Source organism: Malaclemys terrapin, chromosome 9 (genome assembly GCF_027887155.1).
Source record: "Malaclemys terrapin pileata isolate rMalTer1 chromosome 9, rMalTer1.hap1, whole genome shotgun sequence".
Lineage (NCBI taxonomy): Eukaryota > Metazoa > Chordata > Testudines > Emydidae > Malaclemys > Malaclemys terrapin.
In genome coordinates this window covers 21,307,316-21,327,219 of record NC_071513.1, presented here as the reverse complement: position 1 = coordinate 21,327,219, position 19,904 = coordinate 21,307,316, and the positions used below count along the sequence as shown (strand labels likewise).

Below are 19,904 nucleotides of genomic sequence, written 5' to 3'. Positions count from 1 at the left end.
AATCTTTAATAGTAACAGAAAAAAAAATATATATATATATATATATATATATATAAAGTAAACAATGTTGAATTATGTTAATAACAATGAGTTGTGCCGGAGCAGCAGTTATTGAGCCAAAGAACATCCTAAATAGACTGAAATCTCTTTTTAAACCTGTGTACGTTGTACAGTTTATTGAAGGAAGAAACAGTATACTCCTTCATCCATTTGTTACTTTTCTAGTTTCATATCAGGATTTATCATTGTGAATTGAAGCTAATGTTATAGACGGTCAAAAGATTGGGCCATTTCTCCCATTGTTTAGTTTTGTTTCTGTCTCTAGTGAGCTACCTGTGAAAAGGAAAGTGCACTAAACTCCCAAAAAAGGTCTACAGGTTGCACCACATGCAGAGAGAAGTGGTCTGGCAGCTCCTTCAATTTGCTTATGAAAGTAACAATAATAGAACTGCTTGGAGTGAAACAGAATGCAGGCAGGCATTTTCCTTTGCCCCTCTTCCAGATCATACTAGTTCTGCCCTGCAGCATCCCTTATATTATGATTTTGGGGCCTTTCTTAAATAGAGAGAACCAAAATATATGGTTTTTGTAATAGAGGACAAACCTTTGCTGGGGTGTACAAGAAGACATTGCATTTAATGTTTGACCTCATAGGGGTTGATCTCAAGGTTGAAAAGCATAGTGCTTTAACCCACTGGGCTGCTGTCATACAGTTGGCTCCTCCTTAAGTGCCCTTCCATGGCAGGACGCAGTACGACAGCTGCACCTGCCTCTGTTTCCCTCCTTAACTGGTCCCCAGAAAGGATCTCCAAGCACTCTGACCTAGGCTTGGTCTACACTGAAAACGTATACTGTCATAGCTATGTCAGTGGGGCATCAAAAAAACTACACACCCTTGCAACATAGCTATGCCAACAAAAAAAACCCATTGTAGGCCCAGCTATGCTTACATAAGAGTATTTCTGTCAGCATAGCTAACGTGGCATTCCTACACCAGCAGAATAGCTCCTTCTGTTACCATACATAGTATGCTGGGGGGCTATGCCAACTAGGGTGACCAGATATCAAGTGTGAAAAATCGGTACGTGGGGTGGGGGTAATAGGAACCTATATAAGAAAAAGGCCCAAATAACAGGACTGTCCCTATAGAATCAGGACATCTGGTCACCCTAATGCCAGCATATGCTCTGTAGTGTAGACATAGCCCTTGTCTAATCCTATACAGTGTTCATCAATGTATCTGAATGCTTCCCAAGTATTTAAAATAGAAATAACACTTGTATCACTTTTACAGAGTGATCTGGATGAGGTGCGAGGGGTGGAGGCTTCCTCCTGGAAAGCAGTAACTCTGAAAAAGATTTAGGACAAACATCCAAATGAACACAAGCTCCCAGTCCAATGCTGGAGCCAAAAGGGTTAATGTAATCCTCAAAGGTATAAACAGGTGTATATAGAGTAGGAGTAGGGAGATAATATTGCACTGATCAGACCATAACTGGAATATTGTTTCCATTCAGGTGTAAACACTTAAAAAAAAATGTTGAAAAAGTGGAGAGAATTCAGATAAGAGCTATAAAAATTATTTGAGGACAGGAAAACACGCTTTACAGTGAAGGATTATAGATTAATCTATTTAGTTTATTGAAGACAGGGTTAAGTGACCTGATCACTGTCTAAAAATACCCACATAAGATGTCTGATAGTGAAAGGTTCTCTAATCTGATAAAGGCATAACAAGATCCAGTGGCTGGAGTTTGAAGCTAGACCAACTCAAATTGGAAATAAATGCAAATTTTAAAAATGAGAGTAGTTAAACAATTAGAAAAACTTATCAAGGGAAATGGTGGATTCTCTCCCTCTTAAAATCAAGATTGGATGTCTTTCTAAAAGAGATGCTCTAGCCCAACCACAGTTATTGGGTTTGACACAGGAATTACTGGGTGAAATTCTATGGTTTGTGTTATGCAGGGGTCAGACTAGATCACGACCTTTTGTGGCCTTGAAATCTATGGATCTCTGTCTCTTTTTCCTTTTCACCTTATTGGTGAAATAGTTTGATTAGTTTAAGAAATGAATTTTCCATTTAGCCCTCCAAGTGGCTGTTTCGAAGGTCACTTCTTTTCTTTTAGTTCCATATTGTAGATCCAGCTCCTATGTATGTTCTGTTTCCTGTACTTGTGACTCTCACAATGTGTTAATAGGTGATCTGTTAGGTACATGTGGCCAGTCCCTTAGAGGATTTTGAATATCAGGCCATAGACCTTGAATTGGACTCGGTGTACTCAGAAGCCAGAGCAGAGCACCAGGATGATACATTCAGAGTCCTATGTCACTAAGCAGTTGGAGATTTTTTCAGCATATGTAGTTTCATTCCTAGATATGAATTGCAATACTGGCGCCCAGAGGTCACAGTTACGTGGATCACTGTGACCAGGTCAGATGGTTGTAATCTTTTGACCAGTAACAGATGGAAGATGGCGTTTTGCTGACTTAGCTACTTGAGCACCCAAAAATGCTGAGTCCAAGATGACTCCAAAATTGTACAGCTGAGAAACGTAGTGGGAATGATGGAGCTTCTGAGTCTACAGAGAAATCATAATCTATAATTCTGATAAGATGCCCCTACTCTCCCACCCCTATAATCTATGCTTCAGACAAGTGGATTTGGGAAGGCAAGACTTCTCCAAGGTGAAATTCTTCCTTTGCTTAGTTATCCTTTCCTAAAACATACATTACCACTTTACATGTGATGCTTGAGAGCTGCAAATATAACTTTAATTCTTTTGGGAATGAGGTTGATAGCTGAGCCATTTCTAATATAATGTTGATTTTCTTTCCTAGACTAGAAGATCAATTCAGAAGTTGCTAGAATGGGAAAATAACAGACTATATCATAAGGTAAGAAATATTAAGAAGTAGAATCTATAAATTTCTTTTCCCACTTTTATTTAGAATTAATAAAATACTGCACAGTTGGAATACAGCAGGGGTCGGCAACGTTTGGCACGCGGCTCGACAGGGTAAGCACCCTAGCGGGCCGGGCCAGTTTATTTACCTGCTGACGCGGCAGATTCAGTCGATCGTGGCCCCCACTGGGCCAATGGGGGCGGCGGGAAGCGGCGCGGGCGAGGGATGTGCTGGCTGCAGCTTCCCACCACCTCCATTGGCCCGGGATGGCGAACCGCGGCCAGTGGGGGCCGCGATCGGCCGAACCTGCCGCGTCAGCAGGTAAATAAACTGGCCCGGCCCACTAGGATGCTTACTCTGGTGAGCCGCGTGCCAAACGTTGCCGACCCCTGGAATACAGGAATGCTATTAGCTTGTTTTAGGACTGGAGCTAAAATACTAAATTCATCTCACACCTTAAAGTGTATGAAATGTAAAAAGACATGCTTGAGATCTTGAACAGTTAGATATTGCTGAAGCTTGTATTATGTTGTTGATGAGAAATAATGCAATAGTACACCTTTAATCCCACAATAATTATTTTCTTAGCTTGGTTTGCACTGGAAGCTGAGTAAAAGGAAATGTGAAACTAGCAATATGATGGAATATGTAAGTATTCTTTTTCTGTTACATTTTTAGTATCTATCACTACAATATGATTTAATAGTTCAAATGTCACTAACTACCAGACTCTTTACCCTTCAGTCTCCTCATGACTAATTCGTTCTCAGCTGATGTACACACAACCTTTGGAAATTCACCATGAGTGTCACTCACTACAGAAACTCTTGGCTAGTAGAATGAAACAATCCTATTTTGATACATGAAGATGGCAACATAACAGTCCAGCTGCTGCATGTAGTAAAACTTAGACATTATCATCTGAAAACAGGGTTTCTCCTTCATAACATTGCCTGTTCAGAGCCCTACTGTAAGAGATTTGTGTTGAATAATAGTTGACAGTTAGAGTCCCCAGGAACCTTATCTGTTATAGTGAGGTTACAGATTCCCTCACCCCTTCTTAGTTCTCACCCACATCCTCAGTTCCTCTCCACCTGTTGAATGCTCACTGAACAAACCTCTCCATTTCTCCTTTATTAAAGTAGCTGTAAATAACTCAAAAGTAGCTAGTATAGCATAGACTTTAAAGTGTTTAATTTTTGTAGTTTTTTGGCTACTTCAGCAAATTTTTGTTGGTTTGCGTTTGCCTAGAGCTTTGACCAAGATAGTGGATCCATCTAAGAAAGCAGAGTTCAAGATGTTCATCTTGTTTGACTATGTTTTCCTCTTCAGATGGGCATAAAAATTACCTTTTATACTTCAGGGAAGGTCACTTAACCAAAAACATTGGTGTATACTATAGGTCTAGTCTTAGGAAGGACACAAAACAATGAACAAAGCATAAGTTACAGTACCCTTGTAAATATGTAAAAGGTGTAGCTAGTAGAAAAGAGATAGAAGGATAGTAAGCAATGTGTGATAACTTGCAGCTGTAGTGGAGTTGCCTAGCATGTAGTGGAGTGCATAAACAGCTCATGATTTAGTTAGGGATTGGCTACAAAAATGAGTAGACCAATCATAGTGTGTGATATGATGTAGTAAGTGTAAGTATGTGTATAAACTGGTTCGTGATTATGTATTTCGGATGTGTGGTATACCCTGTACCAACCCCTACACTCGAGCCTGGTCAACTCAGTTACACCTCTACTTCGATATAATGCTGTCCTCGGGAGCCAAAAAGTCTTACCGCGTTATAGGTGAAACCGCGTTATATTGAACTTGCTTTGATCCACCGGAGTGCGCAGCCCCGCCCCCTCGGAGCACTGCTTTACCGCGTTATATCCGAATTCGTGTTCTATCGGGTCGCTTTATATCGAGGTAGCAGTGTATAGTTTGATTGTATGCCAATAAAGAAACCTCAGGGATGAGCCTAGAGTTGAACTGCTTTCTTGGATTCTAGAAGACTGAATAAAGTGCTCTCCCACAACTGAATGAGGTGTTCTGGGATAAGCCAAGTGGAAAAAGTCGTGGAGGGAATCCCAGCACCCACAAGGTACTTTCCAATGGGACCTAGGACAGGACTCTTCTCAGTACCTGATTTTTTTTTTTAAGCTTATGTATCCAGGACAGTATTTTCCCTTAAAATATTGATAACATGTCTGGGTAGTATAGGTTCTGCACGTCAAGTCCAGTAGCAAGCACATGGCAATAAATATGTATACGGTTGCATTGACGTTATTCTAAAGAACTAATCAGTTTGGTTAATATGTTGTGTTTTTTCTTCAACAGGTAATACTAATAGAATTCTTACCAAAATATCCCATATTTCGACCTGACTGAGGACCAGTATTCAGTCTTTCATGTTACCTGCCATTTCCTACTCTTAGTGCCTTGTAGCTGATTTTGGAAAGAAGATGGTCTACTTTGCTGTGACTTAAAAATGTTATTTGGTAGAATATCTTCCTTGCTATGTTATTTTATTTTGTTTAAGAAGAAAACAATTTGCACATTTTTTATGTTAAATGAGGCTTCTATGTTGCACTCTGAATTTTTAACATTAACAATAATAGATATAGTTGCCACTAAGGATCTAACATCAGTGCTGCTTAAAACTTGTTCTGAGCATGCTGCCTTATTAATTTCCATACTTACTGTTTCCACATGTACATCCTAACTCTGTATCATATTGTATTTCATTCTAAAATCACATTTCTATAAATCCTCAATAGAAACATCCAAGTAAGCTTCCAGTAGTTAGCAATGGTTTTACTATAACTTGCTTGCATAGGACTTGCAATTAACAGCACTGGTTTTGTCCCGCACTTTGCAAAATCATCACTTACATTAGAGGGTTAATTATTTTACCCCCTGTGGATTTGTAAATAGTGCCTCGTTGCATAATGTACAGTGTAGTATGTCAAGGTTTACAGAATGTAATATAGCTCTGATTGTATTGCCAACAGTTCTACATAGATTTATTAATGACATTTATTAGCATCCTGATTGTATGGACCCATTCATATGCCATTTTTATGGTAAAGCCATAATGAGTTTGTACATACTATCAGGTGTAGGGCTCAGATGCACTTTGTTAGTAAATGGATGAAAAATGCATAGCATTTCTGTGTTTCTTCAGAGATTTTTCAGGTGTCTTGGTTAGTACCTGAAATAAGGAATCTTAAGTATTCTCATCTTTTGGACAAGTTGTATTTGTGGAGTAGACTGCAACTAATATATTATCAGACTATCCTAAAAGCCTATTTTAAAGACACAAATATATGGAAGTCAGAAAAAAATGTTTTTTAAAAAAAAAAGGCAAAGAAACAATTTTAAAGTAATTGGACTGAATTGTTATAACTAAAGCCAACTACTTGGGACAGGTAAATCAATACAGAAGAAACATTAAACTACTTATTTTTATAGCACAGTGGTACCTATTATTTTTTTATATATTAAGCAGTTAACTAAAACTGCATCCTTTCCAGAATGAAAAAGGAGCAGCATACATATTGTCAAACAGAATAACAGAGAACCACAAAACAGTCGTTTGATGTGAGCCATGATGAGTTGATATTTGCCTCAAGGAGCTTTATCGTAACTTAGTGTCCAGGCATTGCTTTACAGTTATTTGGATTCTTTGTGATGCTATTTGGTGCCTACGTTTTCCAGTTCCAGACTGATTTTAGACTTTCCTCTGAAATATTAATCCATAGTGAAAAGGAATGGTACAAACCCTGGTTGGAATTGAAAGCATTTGTTAAACCATTGAATTTAAATAGCTGCAGTTGACATGACTTCTAGCAGACTGTCATGACAGTGGTGAGGGACAGAGAGCCAGTTACAGGCATGTAGTCTTGTTGAGTCAAATTCTTCATCCTTTTTGTTGCTCAGCTGAAGAACAAGAAACTCCTGTACTTGTGATGTAATTTCCAACCACAGCTGCCAAGAGTGATGCTTCAAGCTGAGAAATCTGAATGCTGAAATGGATTGTCAGCTTAGTAGACAGGGTTCAGTTCGCGTTAGCAGATCAGTATCAGCTAACTGCATTTTAAAACACTAGAATGTAAGTACTTTAAAAAAAATCTACAATAATGTCTCACTATAAACTTAGCTGAAACTTTTTTATTACAGAACTACGAAAAGCATAGACCCATTTCAACATAATATGGCACTAAGGGTGGGAAGCAGAGGGAATGCTTAAAGACTCGGAGAAAATAGAGTGCAAAACAGAATTGGAATAGCATGCCTAATTTTATATTCACTTCTGTTAAAACAGGATTCTGGGCAGTAAGTGTTGCTAATAAAAGAATAATTGTAAGCATTTTTAATACCTTAAAATCTTAAGTAACGGAAGCTTCTTACTGTTATGCTAGAGGTTGTTAATAATTATTCCCTCTCATTTTTGTTAACCAACAGCCCAGAAACCACACCATGCTCTTTATTTCCTTCCCTTATTTGAGTGACTATATTTGCAGAATGTTCCTCTGCAGCTGAGGGGACAAGAAAGCCAATGAGAGTTTGATGTCATGAGTAGTAGTGAATATTGAATACTCTCTAGTCTCATAGCTATTAGCAGTCCTTCCCCTTAGACGGAAGTCTGTGTCTGACCTTAGGATATGCAGGTCAGAATTGTTCCATCTGATTTATAACACATTTTTGTGAAACACTGCCAGGCTGAGAGAAAATACCATCAGCTCTCCCCAGTTAGAGAGTATGTTCAATGGGTTATTAATTTAGAAGACTTGCACTTGTATCTGTATGAAAATGACACATTTAAGAACATAAATTCTATGTTTCTTTAAAAATGTCAGATTACAAATTGTTTAGTCTTCACCCCCATTAAAATTTAGTTAAAAAACGGGCACCTAAATTTTGCCCAGCTATGAGGCAATACTAGCAAATGGCCTGGAGCATGAGAGCCAAGACAGCTGATTACAGCAAACTTCATCTGAATAAAGAGGTAATTTTGGATTGTGTTACAAATGCCAACATTCAAATGACATAGCTCATTTTTCTCATTTAAAGATGAAGGCAGCCACAGGTGTTGCTTTAGACTGTGGGCTGCATTCTGCCTACAGGTTCTATTTTGACTACCATTTGCTTTAATACATGAATATTCATCTGATAGTTTTCAGTCTTATAAAATCTATATTATCTTAAAAGCTATAAGTAAATATGAATTTGTAAAAACCTATCCATGGTGAGTAATTGGTAATCAGAGGGTCCATAGTGATACAACAAAGAGTAGCGGTAACAAAGTTTAATGCAAATGGAAAGGAAAGTGCCTTGACTTTCTCAAATGAAAGAGAAAATGCTGTGCAGAGGGGGAGAAAAGGGAACCAGTTTAAGTGAATATCTGTAAACGTAATTTGCCACAAATTTCCTGAAAAGCAAGTCTGGAAACCTTGTTTAATTTAAGTTTTGTCAGAATACTTTGATCGTTGTTTTCTTTTCCAGACTTCTGCATTAGGAAATGTCACAGTATTATAGAATATTGGCAGAGAAGGAAAACTCTCATCTACTGGCTTTAAAATGACTTTTTTGAGAGTAGTTTCATAACTGGCCTAAAGAAATGTAAATGTATATGAACATGTGTAGAAAGTTTAGATTTGATTATGTATGAGACTAGAAACAAAATACATTTTTGCTAAATTTAGTGTAGTCTTGATAAAGTTCATATGCTCATCTTGATAAGTACAGAAATCTGTATGCAAAACCATGAATATGCGTGTATTAGTGTCTCCTGACATCAGTTTACTACATTTATCTATAAACATTAGCGTTTGAGCAATAAAAATGTCAGAGTTAATATTCGATGTAAATAGTTCTGACCATTTTAGTAAACAATATTGTCGGATATTCCTGTTCTGCAATCTTTGTTTTTGTTGTTTTTATGAAAGTGTAACATTAGTTGTAACTCATCAGAAATCTGTTTTTGTTTAAGTTGTGTGAAAGGATTTTTAATTGAGTCCTTAACATTTTTATTCTGTTTACAAGTAAATAGCCACTTTTTTTAATAGGACCTCACACCTTGAAGTTTTTTGAATAAAATCCTAAATAAGCTTTGTCTCTACAATTTACTGCTTTGACCTGTGCCATTAAAGAAGCTGGAAGTCAAACTTGGTTAATCTGAATCACTTTTCAAAACGTTTTTATTTTAATCCAGAGATGAAAACAAATAATGCAAAGTTTGGGTAGAAATGGAAAACGCCCTTTTGCGCCTCTTCTGTTATCACATATACAGGTCTGTCTCGTCTTATGCTGGGGTTACGTTCCACAGTCAGCGCCTAAAGTGAAAATCGTGTATAGTCAAAATTACATTGAGTGTAATGGTGGGCGGAATTGCCCACACTACAGAAACAGTATTTAAATTATTTTTCTTTTTTTTGTTTTTGCCAACCGCATAGAGCTGAAATCGCACATGTTAAATGCACCTAAGATGCGACAGACCTGTATGTCAATTTTTGAGTCTTTATTACAAAAAAGACTGTTGTCTATCTGACCCAGCCAGATAGTCCTCTACATCAGGGCCTCCACCACGTTTACCTGCTCAAGGTACCAAGGGTCAGCAATTTATGAAGGCTCTGCTGGACTGAGGGTAGTGGAGGCCTTGGAATCATTCTGGGCCATGCTCCTAATTCTCCATAGAATCTGTCCAATTGGCTGATACTGACTTTTTTCAAGAACTGTTTTTCACTTGCCACTGTGGAGATAGCGCTCTGGACAATAGGAACCACAGTTTTGGAGCTAGCTTGTGCCATCTTCAAATCCAAGGCATCCGCAATGCCTGCTGGATGGGAGCTCAATGGTGAGGACTTCTCAGAACTGAGAAAAGCAGGTTCTTTTCATTCTGCAGTAGTTCCACCTCAAGGGGAGCCTGACTGGGGCACAAGAACATGTGCCTGTTAGACAAAAATACTTGAATAGAAGACTGTATATGAGCACAACGCTGTAAAGTACCATTTCCCATCCTATAGTTGTTGATTACCTACTTTTCTTATGAGAGTGAGATTTTATACATAAGTCCTTTGGCATTCTATGTAGTGGGGAATGCATGGGTCCCTGTAACTAGCATATGTAAGTATATTGCTCAAAGATAGAACACCATTTTCTAGAGCTCCGCATTTTCTCAGGACATTTGGCAAATGAAAAAGCATTCCAACATGTGCACTTCACTGACCAGTTTTATTTCATTGCTGCAACCCAATACTCAACTCCCTCTAAAACAGAACACTTCTGGGTGTTGGGCCAAATCTCTATTAGCCAATTTTATTCTGACTTGCATTTTGTGTTTTTAATAGCTAATGGGTCTAGTCACTTGTATTACATGTTGTACCCCCTTGTTTTACAAACTATATGTACAGAGCTACTGAAAATGCAGCTGCCTCTGGAGTGGACAGTAGCGCCTAGAAGGACAATCGATCACCACTATGTTGCACCTTTGAAGAAGGAAGGGGGGGAAATTGGCATGAGTCTATATATGCTTCCATTTCCACCCATGGGAGAAGGGTGATTTTTGTGGTTAAAGCAGTAGATTGTGACTAGAGAGATCTGGGATTTTGTCTCTGCTCTGTTACAGACTTCCTCTGAGTCTGGGTACCGTATTTTCCGGCGTATAAGACGACCTTGTAACCCAGGAAAATCTTCTCAAAAGTCGGGGGTCGTCTTATAGGGCGGGTGCTGAAACTTCCAAGCCGGACTGGAGACTCTGCGGTCACCGCATATGGTGGGGGGAGCTCAAAAACGGCCACGGCCGCATGAAAGCAGCAAGGGCGGAGCAAGCTGCAGGTGTCCGGGACGCCCGGGGTATGGAAAAAAGAGAGAGAGCGGCGCTGTGCCCAGAAAAACACGCCTCTTTCACCCGTCTGGCCCGCCCTTGTATCCTATTACCGTACCTCCTTCTCTGCCTCTCAGATCTCGCTCCTGAGGACTGCAGTGAAGCGGCGCAGGCGCGCATGTGCGAGATCTGAGAGGCAGAGAAGGAGGTAATAGGATACAAGGGCGGGCCAGACGGGTGAAAGAGGCGTGTTTGCGCTACCGCTCTGATAGTCTTGGAGACAGGGAGGGCTGGGCAGGCAGGGAGAGCTGACCAATCCAAGCAGGCTTTGTATACAACAACCAGCCAATCGCCGGTAAGGTACATCGCTTGCCGTGATTGGCTGGTTGTTGTATACTGGGTACCACATACAGTACAGCACCAGTATCTGTACCTGTTCATACAGTATAGCACCAGTACATACAGTACAGTATACAAATGTCCAACAGTCAAAACCCCATCATGGCTCCACCAGCAAGAAGAAAGAAATATGAAGCCAGTTTCAAACTTAAAGTTGTAAACTTTGCCATGGAACATAATAACTGAGCTGCTGCAAGACAATATGGAGTAACAGAAAAGATGGTTCGGGACTGGAAAGCAAATGAAAAAGCATTAAAGAGTATGCCAAGGAGTAAGTGTGCATTAAGAAGAGGCACTCCACATTGGCCAGAACTCGAAAAACATGTAGCAGACATGGTGAATGAGCATCGCCAAAACGGTTATGTAGTGACACGAAATAAAATACGTTTGTTTGCACTTCAGTGGGCCAAATCTAACCCAGATCACAGCAACAGATTTAAGGCCACTGTATCCTGGTGTACTAGATTCATGGAAAGGCATAATATGGTACTGAGGCAAAAGACGAAAATTGCCCAAAAATTACCTGCAGATCTTGATAGCAAAGTAAATAGTTTCCATTGATACGTAATACAACAGCGCACTAAACATGGCTATGCGTTAAGTAGTATTGGAAATATGGATGAAACTCCAATGAATTTTGATATGGTTGGAAATAAAACTGTCCATCAAAAAGGCGAAAAAACAATTTTAATTAAAACAGGACATGAGAAGTCCAGTTTTACAGTGGTACTAGGATGCAGAGCTGATGACGCCAAACTGAGACCAATGATTATTTTTAAAAGAAAAACAATGCCGAAACTCAAGTTCCCTGTTGGTTGTTTTGTACATGTGAATGAAAAAGGCTGGATGGATGAAGAAGGGGTAAAGCTATGGCTTAATAATGTATGGAGCAGGCGACCAGGTGGACTTATTCAAAAATGTAGTCTACTGGTGTGGGATATGTTCAGGGCTCATTTAACTCCCAGCACCAAGCAAAGGTTTGCAAGACTAAACACAGATGCGGCAGTTATTCCTGCAAGATTGACATCGTTGGTACAGCCACTGGATGTGTGCCTAAACAAGCCATTTAAAGATCGCATTCGAGAACAGTGGAATGAATGGATGGTTAGCGGCGAAAAGTCATTCACAAAAGGAGGAAACATGCGTGCTCCACAGTTGGATGTTTTGTGCAAGTTTGTCATAAAAGCCTGGAATGATATTGATGCAGAAACAGTAATCAAGTCTTTCAAGAAGTGTGGCATATCAAATTCATTAGATGGTATGGAGGACGACTACTTGTGGCAAGATGAAGAGGAAGCCGAAGCTGAGACCACACCATCTGATACGGAATTCGATCCATACGATGACTGCCTTACAAATGTATCACAAGATGTCATTGATGTACTTATGATATCAGATGACGAACAGGAGGATTTTGAAGGCTTTTAAAGGGAAACTGTCATGCCAGCAAAACCTGTAAAAATACCGTAGCTTGCAGTTATGATGGGCGTTGCTAACTCACCAGGGACTTGCCTGGCACTTGCTCTCTCTCTATTGTTTGTTATCTTCCTCCTATCATCATCAGTTCCAGTTTGGTTGACAGCTTAGAAAACAAACAGCATGGCAGCTCCCATGGGTTTATTGTCTTATCCTTCCTTTCAGCTTTAGAGTGAATTAGGAAAAGTTTAATCCACTTGCACTGTTTTATGTTTACATGTTTGATGACAAACAGCCTTATGTTTATAAGTGACAGTTTTCCTGCTAAGTACCTGCATGTCATAAGCATTTGAATTAAAATTACCATATTGAAATCAAATCTGATGTTTTTTTTATTTTTATTTGGTGTGCGTTGGAAGAGGGGTAGTCTTATACGGCGAGTATATCCCAAACTCTATATTTTAACTGGAAAAGTTGGGGGTTGTCTTATACGCCCAGTCGTCTTATACGCCGGAAAATACGGTAAATCAATATGTCTGTGCTTCCATTCCCTCTGTAAAATGAGGATATTTCCTTACATTACAGGGATGTAGTGAAGCTTACAGTGCAATTTAAGTGTAATTGTAGCGAGGGTAAATTTACCTGCACTAGCTTTAATCTAGTGAATAACAAAGACATGTCAGCACAGAATAATAACCAAGTATATGCCCACTGAGGACCCTGGCTATGTACTCAGGTTGCTAGCTCATGCCGATGTTTGTACCACTGCATCTTCACTGCTATTGTTACTTGTACTAGCTAGAAGAAAGCTAGCTTGGATATATCTATCCACACTACAATTACACTAAATTGCAGTGTAAACTTGCTGTAAATCTGTTACTGTTTATATAGTGCTTAGATTACTAAAGGGACAAGTGCTGTAAAAAATTGAATGAATGGATAAATCCTCTAATTATATTCCTAAGAGAAAATGGTCAAAACTGCCCACTCATGATAAATTACATTAGGAAGAGTCCAAAGAGAGGAGGAGGAGGAGTGGCAACAGTGAAGTAAGTCTACCACCAGCAACTGTGATGACATCCATGTTGTACAGATACAATTTTTAGCATCCAATATGCTATTATGAACACTATTGAAGAAAAAGGATTTGAATTGTTTAATTATAAAATAACCCAAGCCTTGTCAGATTGCTGTCAAGAAAGATATGACACTTTTGAAACTGGAGGGAAATTGCACTAGGAACTATTCTAACATCAGTCCTTTAATTATAGTTTCCTATTTCTCTGATGCTGCATAGGAGCAGGTTTTGAACATATAACTGCCTGTCAGTGAAATCAGCCAATAGACAAACTATTTAACCTTGTTTTGAATACCTTGTATATTAAATATGCCATGTAAACCTCGCTTCCGTCATCATTGGAAAGTCCAAGAGGAGTTTAAAAACAGAGTAAATTTAAAAGAAAATCAAAGAAAAATATGATTCATTTAAAGGCACTGATACACATAAAATATAGTCTCAGACTTCCACTAGTCCAAGTAAACCACAATTTTATGTAAGTCTTAAGGGACATAAAATTGAGGGGAAAATACAATAGCCTTCTGTTAGTTGGGGAGACAGAAAGGCATTTCTTATGAAGGGGAGTTTTATAAAACAGGTTTACTTCTAACATTCTATTGATAATGTTGCTATTACCAGCGATAAGGTAATGTCTCCCTTTGGTTGAAGGCCTGAGATGTGTTCCACCATAAAATGGAAATAATGACTGTTGCATATGAATTGATTGGCAGTTTTTGTTTTAAAGAATTTTTTAAAACTTTGGGTGAATTTAGCTCCGGAGAATGAAATTGTTGCCATTTGAACACCACTAAATGGCCTGTGTGAAATTAGCTGGTCATCAGTCCCACTTTCCATGAACTATAATTATGTTGTTAAAACCGCCATCATGTACATCTTTTTTAGTCTTAGCTGAAGGGATGTCTAGAATATGATTCAAGGAGTGTGGGGGAGGAAGCACAAGGGTTACAATGTTAGCATATTTTAATTAACAGAGTCTAAAACTAATGTAGACTGGACAAGTTGTACTTAATTTAGCACAAGTTAGCTGGTAAGGTTAGGAGGGAGCCGGCCTAGGGCATTCACCTAACATGTCCAAATACAACTTGCCCTGGCTACACTTGAGTTTTAAAATGGGTCAGTTAAAACATTTGAGCTCAAATGTTTTTAAAATGTAACTTTTATTCCTGTCCAAACAAACCTGTGGAGGGACTTCCTCCAAATCAGGGATACAGCATGCTGGGGGAGGTGAAGAAACTTGCACTAACACTGTTGAGTGGAGAAACTGAGCTCAGTTTCCAGCAATAACGCAGCCAGCGCTCTTCACAAACGCTAACATAATTTCTAGTTTTTTAAAAGAACCTCACTCCTCACTCCCCCACGCACAGACTTGTTTAGTCTTGTTATTAAAATAATTGCTGTTTACTGTATATTGTGCCAGTCCTTCTCAGGCTCTGAAGCTATTGACAGGATTCTGAATCTGGAAACTTATTGGAACCTTCTGCCCTTTGGAGTAGGATTTTGTTTTTCTTGTGTTTGTACATGTATGATAAGAGACCTAGTCATGGACCAATGGCCCAGGAGCTACTGCAATACAAATAATGTATCAATAGGAAAAAGTCACGTGACATATTAGCAATCTTCTACAGTGATAGTTATTTTACATCAAGGCCTCGTCTACATGCAGTTTTTGTGCTGGTTTAACTATTTCTGTTAGGACTGTGATTTCCTATTGAAATAGTTAAAATAATACAACCCCTAAGCCTGATCTTAAAAATTGTATTGGCACAGCTATGTCAGTCAGAGGTGTAATTTTTTTTAACTGTCATAACTATACCAGTAAAAGCTATTGTGTAGACACAGTTATACCAGTATAACTGTGCTTTATATCAGTACAGCTCATGCTGGTTGTAGGAATTTGCATAAGTTATATCAGTATGAGCACTTCAATATCAATATAACTGCATTCATACTAGAGGGTTTTGCCAGAATAGCTAGGTTTATAGTTTTATTTGTATCCAGGAATAAGCCATATTGATATAGGCACTGTTATAACTGCGTGCACACTAGGTGGAGGGCTTATATCACTTTAACTATACTGGTACAGTTAGAGCAGCATAATTTTTGCATGTACTGGGGAAGTGGATGGTGGATCAAATCTTCTGTACTTTGTAAAAGGTGGTGGAGAGTTGAGAGCAGTATCATACAACACTTTTATCTTCTCTCTTACATCTTAAAGTCCAGTCATTGCCACACAAGAGAGGAATAACCTGGATGTGATGAGTAAGGCCAACTTGTCTAATATTTAATGTTACTTGATAACTCTCATCTAATTTCTATTTCACATCTTGTTACCTGAATGAATCTGGCATCCTTCCAGCACCGTCTGCCCCATGTTCAGGTAAAATGCCCAGGTCTGCCTCAAAAAGGTCAATTGAGAATCAGTAAAGGATGGACATTAATGTGATGGGAAGATAGTTATCCTGGGCCAGATGTGAAGTATTTGTAACTGAGTTTGTTTTTAAACAGATATGTATAAAGAAAATCCATTGATTGTTCTATATTGACAGAGGATGATGTAATACCTAATGCTAATTGAGTAGAGACTGAGACTGGAACTGTCGACTCTTAAAAGTAATAGCCCAAGCTGTCCTCTGCAGTTATGTGATCACAGTGAGGTGACAAAGAAAAACACAACTTTAGACAGAAGAAATAAAAAAATTCCTTTTCTGCCATGCTATAGAAAATGGCCTAAATTTGCTAATGAGCCTAGTGATTTTGGGTGCCTCCATTTTTGGGATCCCTATCTTGAGATGCCTTGTAAAGAGATCTGATTTTCAGAGGGTGGGTGCATTGTCTGAAAATGAGTCTCCTGCCAGGTCTGTAAAGCTGGGCACCCAAAATCACTAATCACTTTGGGAAATGTATACCAACCTCTCAGTGTGCTGTACGTAAGTTCCAGTCCAGCTTAGTTATCCTTCCTGAAGTATTCATCTGGTCTTTTATGACTTTTCTCTTGATTTTTGTGAAACTGCACATAAAATATCATTTCATTTATGAATTTCTGAAGTGGGTCCTGGAGCTGTTGGCTGAAGCAGTTACTGGCTGAGCCCCTCAGGAACCAGAGACTGAACTCTTCCTTTGGAACCGTGATGATTTAGATACAAGAGCTCTGGCCCAAAGGAGGCTGCAATCTTGCTATCTAAATTGCAGCTAAGGCCTACTATAGAGAGAACAGAATGATTTGAAACACATAAGGCCTGGTACAGTGTTGACAAGTTCTTAGATGGCAGTGTCGGTAACGATGATAATCTTACTCTTGTATTGCAACTTTCATTCAGCTACATCCCAAAGAGATTTACAAATAGATGTTCAAACAACTAAATAGGAATCTCTGTAAGCAACCACTGGGGTGCAATGTGGTTAAACATTGTATAGCAGCCTACAGGTTAGTTCCATACGGATCTCCTACATCTCTGATGTCTATCATGGTTTTGTGCCCGAAGGACAAATTCAGCTTGGTCCAGTTTGTTCCATAATGACAACAGTTGGATGGCTGGAGAAACTCTAGGTCATTAATCAGGGTCTTTTGGTGCCATGCACATTTTGAGTTACAGACTATGAAGAGCAAGACATAAACTGAAAAGACATTACAAAGCTAATACACTAACAGGTCTGTGCTGTATCACTGCTTCACCCTGGAAAATGTGGTTCATATTAAACTGTTTGAAAGCATCACTTTACTCCTGGTGGGGCTTACTTTTATTTTTAGACAGATCACACAAGTGTCACTTCATAAGGCCCAAGCAATGACATGTGGACTGTTTGAAATTAAGTCACCTCCTACAGGACAGGCCCAACAAAGAAAATAACAGTACACCACTAGCTGTCACCTTCAGCCCACAACTAAAATCTCTCCAGCGCACCATCAGAGATCTACAACCTATCCTGAAAGATGATCCTTTACTCTCACAGATCTTGGGAGACAGACCTGTCCTCGCTTACAGACAACCCCCCAACCTAAAGCAAATACTCACCAGCAACCACACATCACTGAACAAAAACACTGACCCAGGAACCTATCCTTGTAACAAACCCCGATGCCAACTCTGTCCACATATCTATTCAAGTGACATCATCATAGGACCTAATCACATCAGCCATACCATCAGGGGCTTGTTCACCTGCACATCTACCAATGTGATATATGCCATCATGTGCCAGCAATGCCCCTCTGCCATGTACATTGGCCAAACTGGACAGTCTCTCCGCAAAAGAATTAATGGACACAAATCTGACATCAGGAATCATAATACTCAAAAACCAGTGGGAGAACACTAACCTGTCTGGCAATTCAATGACAGACCTGCGGGTGACTATCTTACAACAGAAAAACTTCAAAAACAGACTCCAACGAGAGACTGCTGAGCTGGAATTGATATGCAAACTAGACACAATCAACTCAGGATTGAATAAGGACTGGGAATGGCTGAGCCATTACAAACATTGAATCTATCTCCCCTTGTAAGTATTCTCACACTTCTTATCAAACTGTCTGTACTGGGCTATCTTGATTATCACTTCAAAAGTTTTTTTTCTCTTACTTAATTGGCCTCTCAGAGTTGGTAAGACAACTCCCACCTGTTTATGCTCTCTGTATGTGTGTATATATATCTCCTCAATATTTATTCCACTCTATATGCATCCGAAGAAGTGGGCTGTAGTCCACGAAAGCTTATGCTCTAATAAATTTGTTAGTCTCTAAGGTGCCACAAGTACTCCTGTTCTTTTTGCAGATACAGACTAACACGGCTGCTACTCTGAAATTTGAAATTATTGTTTGTCACTTGTGAAATTTTCTGACAGGCCACAAGAGACAGGGATGACTACAAATGTCAGTCACTTTCTGGTTGTGGGAACAGGAGTTTTCCACCCAAGACTGGATGAAGGTAATCCAGGCTCAATAGTCCAAGTTATGGGGTCCCCCATGGATTTGCTCTCACTCAAGTCTGTAAGTGTAGGTGTCTTTCTGTGTGATTTGTCTGTCACTACTGACTGTCTTCCATTCAGACAGGGAATGTGAGGATATGTGCAGTGTTTCTTTTAATCTGTAGAAGGAAACCCCAGGCAGAAAGAGTGAGAGGAGCTTTAGAGGTAATATTGTTTTTTTTAATTCTAATCAAGACTCTTGTACACTATTAGAACCATCTTTTTCTTCTGCTTGTACAGCATCTAGCACACCGGGGTCCTGGTCCACGAGTCTGGCCCCTAGGGGCTACAGAAATACAAATAATCACAAGAAAGTGATTCATTCTGTGATTATTTACCATTGTCATATGACAGGCTCATTGTTTTAAGCTTCCATGCAGCCTGACCCAAACCAAAGAATCTGTAAGGGAGGAGATAGAAGGTGGCACACTGCCTACAACAAAATGGGCACTGTGCAGCTGAGCCTCCTAAAATGATAGTTACTCCAAAGGAGTGGGAAATACCAGATACTGATTTGTGGAATTCCCAGAAGGAAGAGAATGGGAAGCAACACACAGGTCTTGAATCTGCCAACTGAGATGAAATTACTCCTGATTTGCAAAGCCAGAAATGAATTATGCAGGTCATCCCAAGCAAATGCCTATAAATCCTGCATAACACGTTGCCACACCATGTGTCCCGCATATGCCATCTATTTGACAGAAGAACTATTAACAAAATGTTTAAAGAGTCATACATAAATGTGTTGTGATATTGCTTTTTGCATCCATCCACTTGTAAAACCCTAGTGGAAATTCTGGATGGCTCACTAAAACTCTTTAACAGTTTGAAGAGTTTCTTTTGGAGAACTAGTAGTCCCAGAAACCGGTAGTCCAATAGCCCCTCCATTCCAATATCTAGTTGGCTACCTTGAACTACCAGAAAGTGTTCACTAGAAATTTCTGTTAGGGAATCCAAACTGTCTTAATATCATGAGTCTCAATGCAAATAGCTCAGAAAGAGAAGAAAATGTTAACTACTTTAGAAATCACTAACTGTGACCTGTGGCATAGTAGAGAGAGCATTGGATCCACACAGGAGAGCTGGGTTCTATTCCCGGCTCTGCCACTGGCCTGATGGGTGACCTTGGGTAGGTCACTGACCTCCCTATGCCTCAGTTTTCCCATCTGTAAAATGGGGATAATAATTTATTTCCGTGGTAAAGCAGTTAGAGATCTACAGGTGAAAATGCTATATAATAGGTATTATAATTATATATGAAACTGACAAAGTTAAGTACCTGTATCTTGGGATCTTCCAGGACTACATCCAAGTGCTATACCA

General features: G+C 39.3%; 1 protein-coding gene across 1 annotated transcript in view; it reads left to right on the top strand.

Moving 5' to 3' along the window:
- Positions 1-9,008, top strand: part of CHIC1 (cysteine rich hydrophobic domain 1) — a 31,953-nt gene extending 22,945 nt beyond the window's left edge. Inside the window, exons 4-6 of the mRNA XM_054040330.1 lie at positions 2,842-2,898; positions 3,496-3,555; positions 5,236-9,008. Of these exons, the coding sequence (XP_053896305.1) occupies positions 2,842-2,898; positions 3,496-3,555; positions 5,236-5,286 (168 nt within the window). The 3' untranslated portion in view covers positions 5,287-9,008. The remainder of the gene's footprint in view (positions 1-2,841; positions 2,899-3,495; positions 3,556-5,235) is intronic.
- Positions 9,009-19,904: the final 10,896 nt, after the last annotated feature.